The 17,102-nt window shown below is 43.9% G+C and overlaps 1 protein-coding gene across 2 annotated transcripts in view; it reads left to right on the top strand.

Annotated features, from left to right (window-relative positions):
* AHRR (aryl hydrocarbon receptor repressor) overlaps window positions 1-17,102 on the top strand; it is a 937,398-nt gene that overhangs the window by 609,225 nt on the left and 311,071 nt on the right. For both annotated transcript variants that reach the window (XM_078687795.1, XM_078687793.1), the window contains exon 5: window positions 16,517-16,606. In XM_078687795.1, the coding sequence (XP_078543921.1) occupies window positions 16,517-16,606 (90 nt within the window). The remainder of the gene's footprint in view (window positions 1-16,516; window positions 16,607-17,102) is intronic.

Here is a 17,102-nt window from a genome sequence, read left to right as displayed (position 1 = left end):
GTAAGATTAAAGCATGGCCTTATAGGTCTCTTTAGCCTCCCCGTCATATAAGACCCTCCATGCACGTTCAGCGGCTTTACACTGTCTGCGGGATTGTTGATTGGTCTACTCATTTCTCCAATCACAAGACAGCAGCACATGCTTCCACTCCGGTCCGCAGTGCACCCTTTAACAACCAGCACGTCGGTACGCCAGCTACCTTCCCCTCGGCTCAGAAGGTAGCAGGAGGCACCGACGGACAGGTGGGTCGCTGGGCTTTGGAACCCCTTTGAAATCTTTTTTACAGATGACTGGTCCTATGGCGGTTCCTTTTGACAGTGCAGGAATGCCGTTTTTTTGACAATCCGCTGTGGGTTACCATCTTCTAATCCTCCAGACAAAGGAGAGAAGTATTTACCAATGTTTGGCTAAAAAGTGATAAAAGAGCCCCCTTCTTTACAACCATGACAGGGTGACTCACTCACTTAACAATTCTCGTCATTTCCTGCTGGACCCTAGAGGTCCCCTCGTGGGTTCATTCTCATTTCTCAGAGTATTATTTTTTGAAAAGACTATTTTTGAAAAGATTATTTAATTTCAATAGCATAATAAACTATATGCACTTTCCCTCTTATTTCTTCAGAGCGGGGCCTCTTTTTGACCTGAGCGAGTGCCAGGCGAGGTGAAGCTATCTCCTCATAAATTTATGGGTGAGTTTCTTTCAACTTTTTTGAACCTGAAATGTGGACTATTGACATGGTTTCTGTATATTACAACTATGTATTTACAATCATTTTTGTTACAGGAGAGTTCTTTGTTTATGACGATTGAGACTACCATACAAATAACTTATTTCTGGTAGGTCATTTATTATTCTTTTTCACTCCACATCGTTGCAGTAGTGTTATTCCAACAGGTCCTGACGAAAGCCTGAGATGGCTGAAACATGTTGACCACTTTACTTTCACAACGGATAGTGATATTTGTATAACACACTATCTTCAAGCTGCATTTAATCTTGCCAGGATGATGACCTCCCCTCAATAAAGTTTTCTTGTTGGCATCACACTAGGCAATCTTAACACACACATCTTTCTATCTCTTTTCAGCACTGCAACAATACTCCATCCTCAACCCACCTATACTTTCTCTAGGCTTTCCATCACTGGTGGTTCTGTCGCTAGTAATCCTCCTAATACTACTGAGGAGGTACTCAGCAGATACCAGTTTCTAACAAAACCCAGATGATGAGACTCCGCCAGTGGGTGGACTGATGGGTATTATCCTATACTTCTTTTGCTCTCCTTACACAAACCACTGATGAATTTACTAGCTCATTGTAGCTTCCTTCACTCTTTTCTGTAGACCCTTAGCATCCCTGTTGTGTGTTTTTCCAAATTAGTAATTCACCTTGATCTGGCTATTCATTGTGTACAGTCTACTGATAATGCTAATTGCATTGCTAATATCATATGTTTCTTAATTGCAGCACAGTTGCTAAATGATAGAGCCCTATATTTTCAATAAATATTGTAAACTTACTTTGTGTCTTTCGGTTGATTTTTATGGTCATGTATGAGTGAAAGAACAAAAGGTGTCAATCTGCTACCATGATTCCCTGAGGGCACTAGAGTTTGTGTTCAGGGGTGCCAACTTACCAACACTCTGGGAAGGTTAGGAGGGCTGGTAAGGCACTATAAGCTAGTCAAGATTTGGGCCCATGGGGACTGATGTGGTTTGGTGACCAAATCCCTACATACTGACGTTCTGTGATCCCATTCATAGTTTTGTTCCCAAAGAGAATCCCTACAACACTCGCATTACTCAAATAGGGCCTGGCATTACAGTCTTTGTCTTGTTGCCTACTGGCTTGAATGTATTCTCAGCAGAACATCTAGGGTGATTGTGACATGGTTTTAGCATAACTTTTCTAGGAAAGACAAGGGCACCGGCCTCGTTGTTCTATTATTATATGGAGCCATTCTATGGACAGTGTGGAAGAGCATTTAATGAGCAGCTCCACATTTTCCAATCTCCATAATGACAGAGGTGAGTGGGTTATCCTCCTAAATCTACCACCTGTCTCTGGTCTTCTGTAATCTTTCATAATAGAGTCGTGGTTGATGGAGTGCTTTGCGTTCCAGTTTGAATTCTGCCACTGTGTTCATCTAGCACTTTACCTAGGAGACAACTTGACTATAACATGTCATGCTGCCCAGCCTTTGCATGGTACTTCTGCCTCGCATATGAGTGGAGCCAAACACTTGATGTCACTTAAGCAGTACGTTGTAACACTCCATATTGCTGATCAGATGCACCAAATGAAGAGTATCAGAAATGAAAGAACCTGAGAGTGGGAGCCTACCAGTATTTATTTTTTATTTCAGTGCTCTTATGGACAGGATTTTATTTCATGCAGCGGTGGGGAGTTAGTCTTGTATTCTGAATTCATTCAAGTTGCAGACTGAACCATTATTGGCATCAAGGGATCCTGGATACCCAACCACTACGTGTGTAAGATATTTTGAATAAGAGTAAGTATTACGATAAACTTCTGATAATTGCCCACCTCAAAAAGCTAGCTGCCAATGATAGGCTTTCATATTTCAATAAATATAAACATATAGCGATGCAACTTTTAACACAAAAACATTATTCAGCACAATGCTGTATTCATAGCAAAAGGATGATACAAGAGGTATTTTCTTTGCTTGTATTGATTCTTTTATTCAACATCTTCTTCTTTATGACCGACAGTTCCGATCAGCCAACACATTTCACCCAACATTTGGGCTTCCTCAGGGTCAGAAATAAACACAGTATGTTGTTTCTAGAAATCCACAACTTCTCCCATTTGATTCTACGTCCGCGGTGGTACCTCTCTTTAAATTCAGACTCCGTCATCAGAATCTTTAATTATTCCATTAAATATGTAAATTGAGTATGTAGTCCGAAGTCAGATCCTCTTTTTACTCAATCCACATGCCCGCGTTAGGCACATGACACAGACAACCGGTGTGTCATCCTTTTGCTATGAATACAGCAATGTGCCGAATAATGTTTTTTTGTTACAAAATTGCATCTATATATGTTTATATTCATTCATGTTGCAGTCAAGTGTGTCCTGTTGCTGTCTAGCACACATGTTAAACTCTTCTACCTTGTTCTAAAAGGGTGTGCTTACAATTTTTAAGGCTGGAAACATGGCATATAACATATACATGAGCTCATTGCTTTTGAAACTGTGTTACTGCTTACCAACTTTATTGTCCCCGAAATTAGACAATAGTAAACCATTTTATTATGTTAGCTTGTTTTGTATAAATTATAACAATTCATAAGAGAGAAATGCTTGCACTAAAATAAGGAGTGTCGCAGGGCTCCTCCTTGAGCCCAACTTTGTCTAATGTGTACGTAAGACCGCTTGTGGAGATCATCGAACGCTATGGATTTGCCATCATCTCATATGCATATACGGATGACAAGCCCTTTATCATCATGCTGTCACTGAATTCTTTCCAGATGTCCTCTGCCCTATACCTCTGCCTTGCTAAAGTTGTTAGGTGGACGGACATGAATTGCTTCAATCTCAACACCGGGAAGACTTTGGTTCTGACCTTAGGCAGTCACTCAAAAATCTGGTCCACTGCATGGTGGCCTATGGAGTTGGGCTCATAACCTGTCCCCAAACCAAAGTCAAGAACCTTGGTGTTTGGTTTGATGAAAAAAATTCTTTTGACAGTCAAATCACTGCAGTGGCAGGAAAATGTTTTGGGCTGCTTAAGATGCTGGGAAAAATCCTGTGCCTTCTGCCAGAGTCTGGAAAAACAAGCATTTACAATGCAATGGTTTCGCCTTTGGAAAAGTTAGAGCTATTGGCATTGTAAATGACAAAATTTGTATTTATGTGTTGGTTTTGAAAATAGATAAATAAATGGCATTGTCATTTACATTGCCATTAGCTTAATCTCTGCAGTCACTCTGCACTCCCTAGCACTCTGCACTCCCTACTCTGCACTCCCTACTCTGCACTCCCTACTCTGCACTCCCTACTCTGCACTCCCTACTCTGCACACTCACTTTGCACTCTGCACTCACTAGTCTGCACTCACTAGTCTGCACACTCACTACTGTGCACTCACTACTCTGCACACTCACTACTCTGCACACTCACTACTCTGCACTCTGCAGTCCCTACTCTGCACTCTGCAGTCCCTACTCTGCACTCTGCAGTCCCTACTCTGCACTCTGCAGTCCCTACTCTGCACTCTGCACTCACTACTCTGCACTCTGCACTCACTACTCTGCACACTCACTCTACACACTCACTCTGCACTCTGCCTTGCATCGCCTTGTGCAACGTACAGACAACGCAACACCTTTTATAAATCCGGGCCTCGGTATTCAATTTTACACAGAAATCAACTCAGCAAACACATTCTGCAAAGTCTGCCTTCCATCCAACATAAACAGCTCCACGCCGACTGCTGCCCCACAGCATGCAAATTAAAAGGTCCACTGGATTGTGGAATAAGTGATTGACTCTGGACAGTCACCGAGGGCAAAGGAACTCAGCCACGCTGTCTTGTGACCAGCACAACACCGGGGATGCAAAATCAGCAGAGCAATACTTCCGCGAAAAGAAAGCCGTTCAATTCCTGCCCGATTGTAGGAAGGTGCCCGATTTCATACGCTATCCCTTTTCCCTGATGCGGCGGATATGTAAGAGTGCTATTTGCGTTATATTGAAAAACAAATATTAATAGCGTGTTCTTCACTGAGGGGTCTGGAGCTTCACTGTGCTCGACTCCAGAAGCCCCAAACTGATCCGCCGAATGCACAATCCTTATAATATTTCAACCACACAGTCGAAAACGCTCTCTGAAACTCACGACCGAGATAACACAACCTCAATAAAAACAAGAAAAGTGAAATGGCGCAGCCCACCCCTGCTCGGAGTAGGGAGCGGGTTGGGTCTGCGTCCTGACAGGGAGAGCAAGCAGGCTGGTGTGACGAAGGATGCCGGCCTGGAAAAAAAAAATTACATCCGCCCACCGCCGCATGACGTGGTGGAAAGTCTAAAAATCTCAGGAACGCCCATGAATCTGCTCGCAGAATGACGAGCAGATCTCTGTTCCAATGGCTAGCCTCCGTTTATGGAGCTAGCCAATGGAACAGAGGGGCGGGACTATACACACATACTCTAGACAAAAGATTTTGCCTGCGCGAAACGCTGCTTGCGCAGCTTTCGACAGGCGAAACCTAAAAATAAGGGGTCACATCCAGAAAACTAGAATAAACCACGACTTCCCTGCTTAACTCGTGTGATCTTGGGCTACATGGCCAAAAGATATTAACATAACAAAGCCAATAGCTCTCCCATCAGTGAGACCTAGTATTGGCTTTGCCAATGCGCTTTAATTGTAAGAATAGCATATTGTTAATACTTGCTGCCATCCCTCCTCCCCCCCCCACACACACATTCAGCTGGTATTTTTCTAGGCAACACGAATACACGTCATCAACATAAAAAGACTGGGGAAAGGCTGAGTCAGCCTGCTGGGATTCGAACGCGTGCACTGCAGGTTGCACACTCATCTCGTGAAAGGCACAAACACCTGAATGCTGTATCTCGCTAGCAATGAAAGAAGCACAGAAGAGCAGAGGAATACATCACTTTTTCAGATCCAGGCTTTCTGGAGCGGTGGATGTAGGTCAGCGGTGCCATTTGAAGCCCTGGTTTCAGGGCGGATAATGCTCTCCACGCCCACATAATCCCGTGGAAGGAGCTGGTCCGATTAAAGACATTATTCCACTTGGGCCTGAGCGAGGGTACACGCAGCAGAGACGGGGTGGGGGGGGGGTTGTAAAGAACGCCTGAGAGTGCGTCACAGAGCCAGGCTCGTGCCACGGAAACTGACGCTTGCTGGGCGCTAGCACAGTCGCACAACACCTTCCGGTTAATCAGATCTGTCTGTACCTGGCATCATCCTCGATTCTAAGTATTCGATGCAATAAATTGTATATTTTATGCAACTACTAGAAAAAAATGCACTGTGACGGCATGCCAGGTTCTGGATAATCGTGCCTCTGCAAGGCTGATAGTTCTAGGACGAAGTCAGTCACATGCAGCGTTCGAGGGAGTGTGCAGGTTTCGAGACAGCTTGCAACTCCTGAAAGAGGGTACGATTGAGGCGCAGCCAGTCATGTGTCCGGCTGGAAATCTGGACATTACGCGACAGTTCCCTTCTGAATGGCTTCTAGGGCTGGGGCCGAGCCATTCATATGTCCAAGTCACGGAGCTCTGAAGATATTGAGTCAGCCACTACCTGTGAATGGCTGATGGTTGGTCGCCCGTGGTAGTCTGAAAATTGTGTAATAGGCAACTGCCTGTGCAGGACAGGGAGGGCCCGAGGACGTATCTATCACTCGTCCACCTTGGGAACGCTGGAGATTCTGTGACAGGCTGCCGGCTGGTAGGGCTGGGGTAGAGTCCTTCACATGGCAGGCTCACCAGGCTGTGGTGGTAACTCCTGCGCTCCCTATAGGTAAGCCAGGTATAGTGCACTGTCTGGCACCACCGTGAATGCAGGGACCTAATTCTGTGCAGGGAGCCCTACGTATGCAGCTCTGTATATGCAAGCGGAGGAAGGGTGGGGGAGGGCAGATTCTGGAGTACAGGGCTAATGGAGCAGCAGATGGCCCACTCTGTCAGCCTCCCATCCCCCGGCCACACCGCGGGCAGAGGCGGCCAACCTGCTTTAAAATGGGGGGTTTGTGACGACCTCAAGGGAGGGTCGGTGGTCATCTGCAATGCGATTGACCCCTCCGCTTCGAAGGGCAACCCCCCGGAGGAGGGGTACACGCGTCCAGTCCACGATGACTTATTCGAGAGACTTAATTGGTTACTATAGCGCCACATTCTGCGTTCCTGCAGCTTCCGAGCGCTTTGATGCAGCACAGTACATACACAGAGGCATCGTGCGTGTACCGGAAGGAAGATGAACAGACAAGGGGTAATTCGGGACAAAGCAGAATTGCATATACCAATAGCCCATGACAATATATACAACGCAAGAGCATTCAAGTGTCTCATGAAGGATGTGGTGTAGCTAGGCCTTAAGCCGCCCTTGGCACCCCTCCGCATTGCTGCGGTGGCCGGATCTAAAAGCGGGGGAGTTCTGGCGATTCCTGTGGTCACAGGTAGGAGTGGGGGGCGGTCTTAACCCCTTGCTACACTCCTGATCTGGCTCTTTTCACACTTCCTCAGCAGTTCACGTATGTGTGCATACCTATTACATACTTTGTCCTCTGATTCTTTTAGCTTGCTATGGGAAACCTCCACCTCTCTTACTAGCTTTGAAGATTGAATATTCATCGTGTTTACATCATTCTCAATCCACAACAATCTCCTCTTTAACTTACCAAGCCCAACCCCTCCCTTACTACTTTCAGATTGTTAGGAAAGTTGTTATTTGTCCCCAAATTATTTCAAACATTCTAGGTCCACCAAGGTATCAGCAACAGCCCTAGGTTCAATGCAGCTTCTGCCATAGCCTGAGACTCCTCATTCTAAAGGCCACAAACCACTTGCCTCCCCTTTGCAACGCTGTCCATAATAGTGTCTGCCGATTTGGGGGGACATTAAAGCAGGCTGTGGGTCTCACCCCTTGCCAGCACAAGTGGTCATAACTTAAGGTACAGTCAATCTAGATGCCTCGTAAGGGCTGACATGTTACATCCACAGATCACTAGAAATATCTTCTTAGAAATTGCACTTACACACATGCCAACGATTTTGATAAGTTAGGGTGGTGCACTGGCTCTTCCCTTCCCAAACCAGACATTTATTATCTGGCTTGCCCGTCTCTCTAGCAGAAAGCAATGATGTGAAAGACTGCAAACTTTTTCTCCGACCAGAGCTGCAGTTCCTTCTGTCCCCATTAGGATATTTGAAACGAGTTGAAGTCCAAGTAGGCGCGCGAAAAAGGTAAAACCGTGTTCTTTCTCTTCCGGACGGTGATGGAACTTTCTTTCTGGCATAGTGCACTCTTTACGGATCTTTAAATAAGAAATAATTTAAATAAAAAAAGCCCCTCGTAATATGACCTGTAGAGCACCAATCACAATAGCCTCGCTTCCCCATTGGCTCCTCTTCCGGTGCATCACTGACCCACGAGACTGCAGCCCTCCCTGATAAAATACAATGCATACAATGCAGTGGCAGCGCAGCTATGTGACCTCAGGGTTGACCATCCATCACTGACAGTAGAAGCACCCTTCCTAGACGGCCCCTCCCCCACTACCTATTTTATTTTAGGAGTTTTATATAGCGCTAGCTGGACCCGAGGGTATCAGAGCGCTTTACATCAAGTAAATTATGTCCAAATAGGCAGTACATAATATATTCAAACACGGGGGTCGCTACTAAACCAGAGGGTCGTGTCCCCCTCTCTACAGCTACAAACCTGTTGAAAACAGACGTTTTTTATTCAGGCTGAGACCCTAACTCTCAGCTGGCTATTCCTGAGTAAGTTTACACCGGATGGAAGCCACACTGGAGGCTCGCACCGCTCACCACGCGCCCCTGGAAGTGGAAAGACAGACACTGCCATGCACAAGTAGCGCCCACGGGCCGGTGCACGCACAAAAGTTGCGCGAACAGCTGCGAGCGCCTTACCATCTTGTTAATATCCATGGTGGGAAAATGCGCCGGAGTGAAGCGCGGTGACTGAAGCTGCACAGATGTGCTGTCCCAGCAGAGCGGCTCCTTCTCCCCAGCAGCCTGGTCTTTATCCCATCTGTTGAGCCCAGAGGCCCCGGAGCGCGCCCCGAAGCATCAGATGCGGGACGAGGGCGCGGGATGCCTGTCCCCTCCTCGCATGGGTACCGACAAGCGGCACCGACTCCCAGAGACACTGGGGTGTATTCAAGCGCCTCCTGCGAGGGGCTGCAGCTCTAGCCACTCGGGCCCTCTTCTTTCCTCTGTGTGGGTCGGTCCCTATGCCATCTGTGGAGAGGGCAGACCCCAGCGACGGCCAGCAGGCTGCTCCGTGCCAGCCTCAGATGCGGTGCCCCTCAGCACCGCGGCTCTCCTCTCCTCTCTGCCCACCGAGGGGGGCCCAGTTGGCATCTCACCCGCTGAACCGAAGGAGGCCGCCGAGGGTCCAAGCGTGGCCCCCTTGCACTGCCCCCGAGAGGGACCCGCTCACACGCCCATTGTAATGAACTAGCGGATGAGCCCCGACAGATCCCAAGATGCGGAGCATGCAACGATCCCTCCGCTCCTCAGGGCGCCACGGATGACTGGCGCCTAGAAACCGCTCCCGGCGCTGCCGAGGAGCACACTGCGTGTCTGTGCGATGAGACGCAAGTGTCAGTCGCCTGGCTACCCGAGCCCTGTCTGAGCGGTTCATAATTTAAAACTGTTCACTTTTTGCTTGAAGTCAGAAGACTTTGATCCACTAAATAGCTAAACATTGTTGCTATGCAAACAGAACGTTTAACATCTGCAAGATGTATAGGCACTTTTATTTACATTTAAATTAAAACTGAAATGCATTTGTATTATGTTTCTGAAAGGTGTGCGCTACATCTGCGGAGGGCTATTGTTTATTCATGCTGCAAAGCCTTTGAAATGTGCTAAAATGCTTCACACTCATTATAAAGATCCGCCACCCATGGATTAGGACTTTGATGTCACCAATCCTGCTTCAAAGGCTTCTTTCACTGCTATTAATCACAGGACAATTGTGTTGCAATTTGCACCATCGCTCGCACGGAAGTTAAAATTAATAGTAAGTACTACATGCTGTTGGAAAGCCTCTCACAAGGAGCCTTCTACATTTTTTGGGGGTGAGTGGATTCAGAAAAAAACCCTAACTATTCACACGTTCTTGTGTTTTCAAAAAGCTATTAGGTTTAAGAAGTTTGGGAGAAAGTTTTGTGAGCATATACAAACAAGTCAGGTCCCGGGCCGGCCAGCCAATCACAGCGCGGCCCGGGAATGACGTCACGGGGGTGTCCCGGGCCGGCAGCCAATCGCAGCGCGGCCCGGGACAAAGGGGCGGGGCTTAAAAAAAGCACCAGAAACGCCCCCGAATCGCGTTTTCGAGAGAAAGCGCGATTGACAGCCTCTGCCTCCCAATGGCTAGCCTCCATTTATGGAGCTAGCCAATGATAGGCAGAGGCGGGTCATCACCCCAGATAGGAATCAAGAGGTTTTGCTAGCGCATGCGTACTTCGTACGCATGGCTAAGGCAAAACCTAAAAAACAGTGGTTCAGACCTCGATCAGGTCAAGGCTCAAATACTGTGATGCTTTACATGGGGCGTATCAAGAGACTTCAGAGAGTGCAGAACTCTGCTGCACGTCTTTAAGGCCTGTGCATAAGAAGCTACATTGACTTCCAGTGAAGCAGAGATCCTCTTTCAAAGCCTTCTGTTATTGTTACAAGGTTTTTTTGAGCAAAGGGCCACATTAACTTCAATCTTAGTTTTTGCCATATATACCATTGTGAAATCTAAGATCAGTAGGTGAGATGTTGGTGACTGTTCCCAAGGTAAAGAAAGTGTGCACAGGTGGGAGCTGTTTTAGGTATTTGGTGTTGAATGCTTTGCCCATGACGGTTCGTCAGGCTCAGTCGGAAGATATTTTTAGGAAAAAACTCAAAACCCTGCTCTTTAGCTCTGGACTCATGAAGGTTTAATAGTTGCATATTGGCGTGTGAGCCTGTACCTAGCGCCAGGACACACTGCACGAGGTAACTAGTGCTTTATACATTGCATTATGTTTGTTATCATTATTATTATGTTTTGGAAGGAGCACAATTTCATGAAGTTGTATTCATCAATATCCAAATGACAACGTTATAAATTACAGTATTTAGCTTGTCATACAATTGACTTAGGGATTGTTGTTGTTTGTTCCACCTTACATTCATACTGTGTATTTACTTTTATTAAATGTTAAGTATCCTAATACCACAATTCTTTATATGATCTTGTGTGGAGGACCACCTATAATGTGAAATGTGTGGATGATGTTTTTAGCTTACGTTGAAGTATTAGAAGGAAATGACTGTACACCAGAATCAAAATATTCTTTACTTAAAAACTGTTATGGGGTGAGTGCAGGAAATGTGCATTTTGTACATGGTCACCCCATATCGTTCACCTTTTTCTGGACCCTATTTGTTGCCTGTGCCAGTGCTACAATGCATGTGGTTTGGTCCTAAAATTGTATTGTTAAAATTAGTTTCACCAAATGTATCTATTTAACTTTCCTCTAATGCCATTATAGATGGCACAGAAAATTACACCAGTGGCGTAGACGTTAAATGTCATATGTGGGCTGCAGTGTGTATTTACTCCACCCACATATATGACAAAATGTACTGGCTGCCAGGTGCACCACTGTGTTCTAGCTGGATTTCAGTTTAAAAACACTGTAGTGATACAAGGAAAGGACAAGTGCCGTTCTGTGTTAAAAACCCTACTTTTATATATTAAGTCATCCTAAAAATATGCCTTGTAAGCCCAGAGGGCAGGGTGCCTAATATGTAAAAAAGGGCACACTCAATATATGAAATAGGTGCCCTCACAGCGACAGTGGCTCCAAAAGCTGTTTTTGCTGTGTAGGTTAAGACTGCATTCTTCAAAAGAATGCCACGTTATAGTTATAAGTATGAATATTTTTAAAATCTCTGCCTGGTAAAATGCTAGCAAAATGAATAAAAGGCATTGTCCATACAGTTTTCACAGGCACATTTTATTGAGAAATCCAAAGGTTAATAACTTCAGTGAAAAAGTACTTTGTAAACAAGTACTTTATGCTTCCTGGCCTATAATTGTCTTAGAACCAGCTCTGTCACATCACCCTCCTATGTTCCTCTTTTTCCCAATCTTTTAGTTTACATTTTGTTTAATCTATTTCAAATTTGGAAAATATGTAGTGTCCTAGTCGTGTCGTCACTATCTGGAGTGATAGTGTTCTTGAAAGAAATGTGGAGTGAAGGAATACCCGAATGTAGATGTGGAACCACTCAAGTAGAATATAGAATCTAGTAGGATGTTTATATCATGGACAGTTGGAGTGAGCAACCAGCTTTGAAGCATCTGACCTCTGCTGCTCCTTTTATCGCACAATTGATGCAGCACTTAATCAGTAAATTATAGTTTGAAGTTCTTTTATTAGCGTTGATGCTGATACATTTCAATTTCATTTGCTTGTACTTTTCTCCTCCTTCAGCACTTGGGCGTTACCTCTTGCTATAACACAAGTATCGAGTGGGGCTCGTACTGGTACCCTTTCCCTCCAGGGTGTTTTTCCGAGGCCTAGAGTATGACATTTCCTAGAATTGCTTGTTGATTGGGAGCATTACTTTTATAATGACACTACACACAGACCACTGTAGTGAGAAATCAATAGTTTCAGATAAATCTCAATGGAAGTCAATATGGGGCTTCTGCCCTTGGATTCATTAGACCACTGAGATCCGGAGTCAGCTTGAGTGGTAATATCTTGCTCTATTTTAATTGTTTTCATTTGGCTTGGGACAGTAGGGAATAGGAGGAAATCAGTGATAGGAATCAGGGATTAGAGACAGGCTTGCTACTCTCCTGCCCCTCATCCCCGTCTTACGGCTAGAGTAAATATGCATTAGCTGAGTGTCTTCACATCAAGCCTGGCACTAGGATACGCTTGTCTCTGATCTGCTTAATTTAGCCACTCCTTAAAGAACCCTGTTGCACCACAGTATGTGCTCCCTACCTAGACTGGAATGTCTTAAGGGTTGCATGGACGTCAGGACAGCTTCTCAAGATGTTCGCTAGATGTTCTGCTGAGAGCAGCCTCACTCAGCCTACTTGCTTCATAACTCTGCTTTCAGACTGGCACTAACATGAGCACAGTGCAAGTGTCCAGTTTACAGGTCTCTGAAGGTGTTTGTGCAAGACATGCTCACTTTGGTCTACCCCCAGAGCACTCCTGATCCCTTGCAATGCCCCAGGAAGACGGTGACAGGTATGAAAGTTCATCTCAAGGTCCAGGTAATGAATCAAACATGTCAACCAGCCAACCTGGGGCAAAGTACCATGGGCTGCGCAAGCAAATCCTGCAGTACTGAAATACACCGAACAAAGCACAAACGTCCTATATCAATACAGTTAATTCAAACGTAAAAAATAATATTGAAGAACAATCTACAGACCACTTACCTTGTAATCCAGCAGCAGAAAAAAAGGGTTCTCTATATGTTGTCTGTACAAGTAGATTGAGCGAGGTCTCGATTGTCTCTAGGTCATGTAGTCTTAATAATGTTAATTTAGGCTGCAAATGTTTTGATTATTGTACTTGGTAAGTTTGTCATAATGATAATATGAGTAGAAAAAGTTTATCTTGTAGTGGATTTAGAGTTTGGTGAACGCGGAACATCTGCCAAAAAGTAGCAGATGTCCAGTGTTGATTGATTAAATATCTTCCACTTTTTGGCAGAAGTTCCATGCCCGCAAACTCTAAATGAATGAGACCCTGCCTCGTTACCTATTTTCCCAGCATTCTAAGCTGTAGTAAATGTCACACAAAGCTGATGAAAAAGCCTAAGACCTCAGTACTGCAAAAAAAAAAACATATTTGGAACTTTTCAAAACTTGCACTTTCATAGTACATTTAGTAGTTTTGTAATAGTACAACTGAAGCACTACAAAATGTTATTCATAAACCAATGTGCAGAGATCTCCACCTCTGCTTCTCCTATCATTCCTGTGTGGAGTTCTCCGCCCAGGTTGCAGAGATCTCTTTACATGTGGGATAACATGATCTAGTAGTCCATATGGGAGGAACCTCGCGGAGTGGCTGGAAAATGAAGAATATTTACTAATAAATGAGAGATGCTTAGGGAAGGATAAGGAGTGTTTTAGGGGAGGACATGCATATATAAACACCCACCCACAAAAGTGTAGGCCCATTGTTATTCACAGACTGCACTTCTAAGATTGCCCCCGCCAAAAAAGGACCCAAAACAGTCATAAATGTCCAACAACCCAGCCTTAGAGTAAGTCCAACACTGTACATGGCTACTCAGATACTACAATGCACTCCTATAGAAGAAAATTGAGGCATGGACTTGAAAGAATACTAGCGATTTTAAATAAAATAATGTATTTTAAATGTTAATTAACACACACATATGTGTAATATATACACACAATATATACATATATATTTAACTTGTATTCAATTTCAAGTTATTTTTTTTAAATTAGGTAAATTCATATTTTTTCAAAATTAATTAAACAACTTTTAAACGTTTTTTTTAACATCTTTTTATTAACAAATAAACAAAAATAAAGAAAATACATCAGGTGAGGTGAAAACTTCACAGTAAATGAATCCAGTATCGCACGTACAGAATCAATAAAACAATATATGATTCAAAGGATCACGGGGATTCCTGTGCCTCTTCCGTTGCTCGCCGCGCCGGGGGGGGGTGCTGATCTCACCACGGTAGCTGTTCCAATCACCCCAGACTTTTCCCCATTTCTCTGGACAACCCCTGGCCACATATACCGACTTCTCCCTGAACATGCACCAATCTAGGTCCTCCACCCATTTAGTGACCCGGGGAGGTTGGCTAGCTACCCACAACGGAACAATATTCCGTTTGGCTATCATACATGCCAGCGTCACCCATTGCTTACGATACACATTCAGGTCTGTGGGTTCCCACACATTTAGTATACATCGCCGGGCTTCCGGTCTAATCCTCTCCCCCACGACCTCCGCTATCTCGTCATAAACCTTCATCCAGTACTCCTGCACATCTACGCAGTGCCACAGAATGTGCATGAAGGTGCCCAGCTCTCCGCATGCCCTTCGACACTCACCACCTTCCAACTTTTAAACTTTTAGTTAAAGATATATTTATTGAAAATGAAATAAACAAATACGCTTTAATTTTCTTTAAATAATGTTACCATAGGGAAATCTCTGTCTCTGTGATTGAGATCTCCACCTCCATGATAAAAGTTACTAGTTGTAACTTTACACTTGTAAAATCCTGTTCTTGCAGACCCACCTCCTGTTTTGAGGGAGTGAAGATGTATGTCTGCACTTATTAATAAAATGATACTCATATATGGTGATTTGCAAAAAAAAAGAGTAACCCTACTACTAGATTCAGAAGTAAGTTTGCATGTGAGTAAATCGACATGTGGAAATTCACCTTTAGGAATAGACCGCATTGTATGCCTTCAATAAGAAACAGTCACATATAATACTAGTTCTTTGTTTGTAATCCTCTACATCCATGGTCCCTGATTTGTTTGAACATGTAGGTCACTTGTAGTGGTTGGGCATTAGGGCGGTCTTAAGAGATGTGGAGGGAGAGGGGGTCCAAGGAAGATAGACTTATGTTAAAGGACACAGCAGTATAAATTGACTCGACATAAGACCGTGTGACAGATCAGAGCTTTAGGCGATCTGACATGCAATGCTTTGTGTACTGTATTCTGGCCGTTGCTATCTCTCTCTCACTGGTCTCATTCACTTTGAACCTTTTTCTTTCTCTATCCCTTTCCGTCTCTCTTGAGCCTTCTTTCTCTTTCCGTCTCTCACTCTCTGTCTCTCTCTGCCTCTTTCCACCTCACTTTTTTTTTTTTTCCTCAGAGATAGGCTGCTAATTTGGCTGGTCTTGTGTTTTCCTAGAAAGAAGGGTTGGCTGATCCCACAGTGTGTCTTTCATTCTTTTCTTTAATTTGTGTTTATGTTTAGTCTTACAGAAATCTATTCAATATGTCTAGGAAAATAGTATGCGATTATACACGCATTCCAAGAAAAGAGTAATGAATGATGTGATGAATGATTGCTTAAAAAGCATTCTTAACATCACAGGATTTTACAGAGACGCATGGTTTTAAGGCCTCCACTTTTCTGCAAGGGGACAGCAGGAAATGTTGCAACAGAGGAGGATGTATTATAATATCTCATTACATTAATGAGAATAGAGTTAGTTTGATTCTCAGTGTAGGATTGTATACCACTGATAGTCGACTGAGCAATTGAACAATCAAAATATATTTTCTGAATACGTTTTTAAATGGTGTAAGGATTGGGTGCAGAAGCTGTGAGAAGATTATGTTGCCAAATTATCGATATCTTTAAGCCTCTTCCAGACTGTTATTGCTTAGCGAGAAGTAGTAGGCTTAAAATGGCGGGATTTTTTTCTTTCCTTGAAGGTACTGCATGACCCAACAAAGATCTTGTTCTTTTAGTTGCTGAAGTATTGAATCGCACAGTGAACAAAAATATTGAACTGCTACAATTACTTATCTCACTGCCATTTGATTTGTTTTCAGTGCAATTGTTACACTAGGCTTCTGTGAAAATACCGCCTATATTGGTCCATCTGCTAGACCTTCCCAAAGGAGCCTATTTTTGTGCCACTGCTGAAAGTCTAATGTGTGAAATAAATGTATATCTACTTATACCTTCTAGCATAAATATTTTATTTTGAACGTGTTTAAATTTTTTATTTTAGTCCCTCAATGGTTTCGCACTGGTGGTGAGCGCAGAAGGGATTATATTTTATGCGTCTTCAACAATTGCTGAGTACCTTGGCTTTCATCAGGTAAGTGAAAATTACATAATATTCATCAATTCTTCCTTTCAAATCACTGTTACAGTATGGCTTATATGTCTGTGTACAGCTTTGAATCACCAGTGGCCCTGCTATACAACATTTTCTTCTGTTATGTATTTGAACAGGATTATCTGAAATCATACTCCGATCTTCAAATGTGTTCATAAAAGTAACTCATGTCGACACCTATCCTACCAGCTCCAGTCTTGCTCCCTCTTACCTTTAGCACATCAACTGAGTAGTCCCAGCAAGTATTTATTTTTTCGTTTATGAGTTCATTTACTTATATTTCTTTGAATAAACCTGCATATAGCTCGAAGCTACCTCACATAGCTCATAAGTTAGAAAGTTCAGAAAATGGCAATCAATCAATCAATCATATCATTTGTAAAGCGCACTACTCACCCGTGAGGGTCTCAAGGTGCTGGGGTGGGGAATGCTGCTACTGCTCGAAAAGCCAGGTCTTGAGGAGTTTTCTGAAGGT

Source organism: Lissotriton helveticus, chromosome 4_1, assembly GCF_964261635.1.
Source record: "Lissotriton helveticus chromosome 4_1, aLisHel1.1, whole genome shotgun sequence".
Taxonomy (NCBI): Eukaryota; Metazoa; Chordata; class Amphibia; order Caudata; family Salamandridae; genus Lissotriton; species Lissotriton helveticus.
Note: the sequence above shows the minus strand (reverse complement) of the source record. Positions and strands in the feature narration are given on the sequence as shown.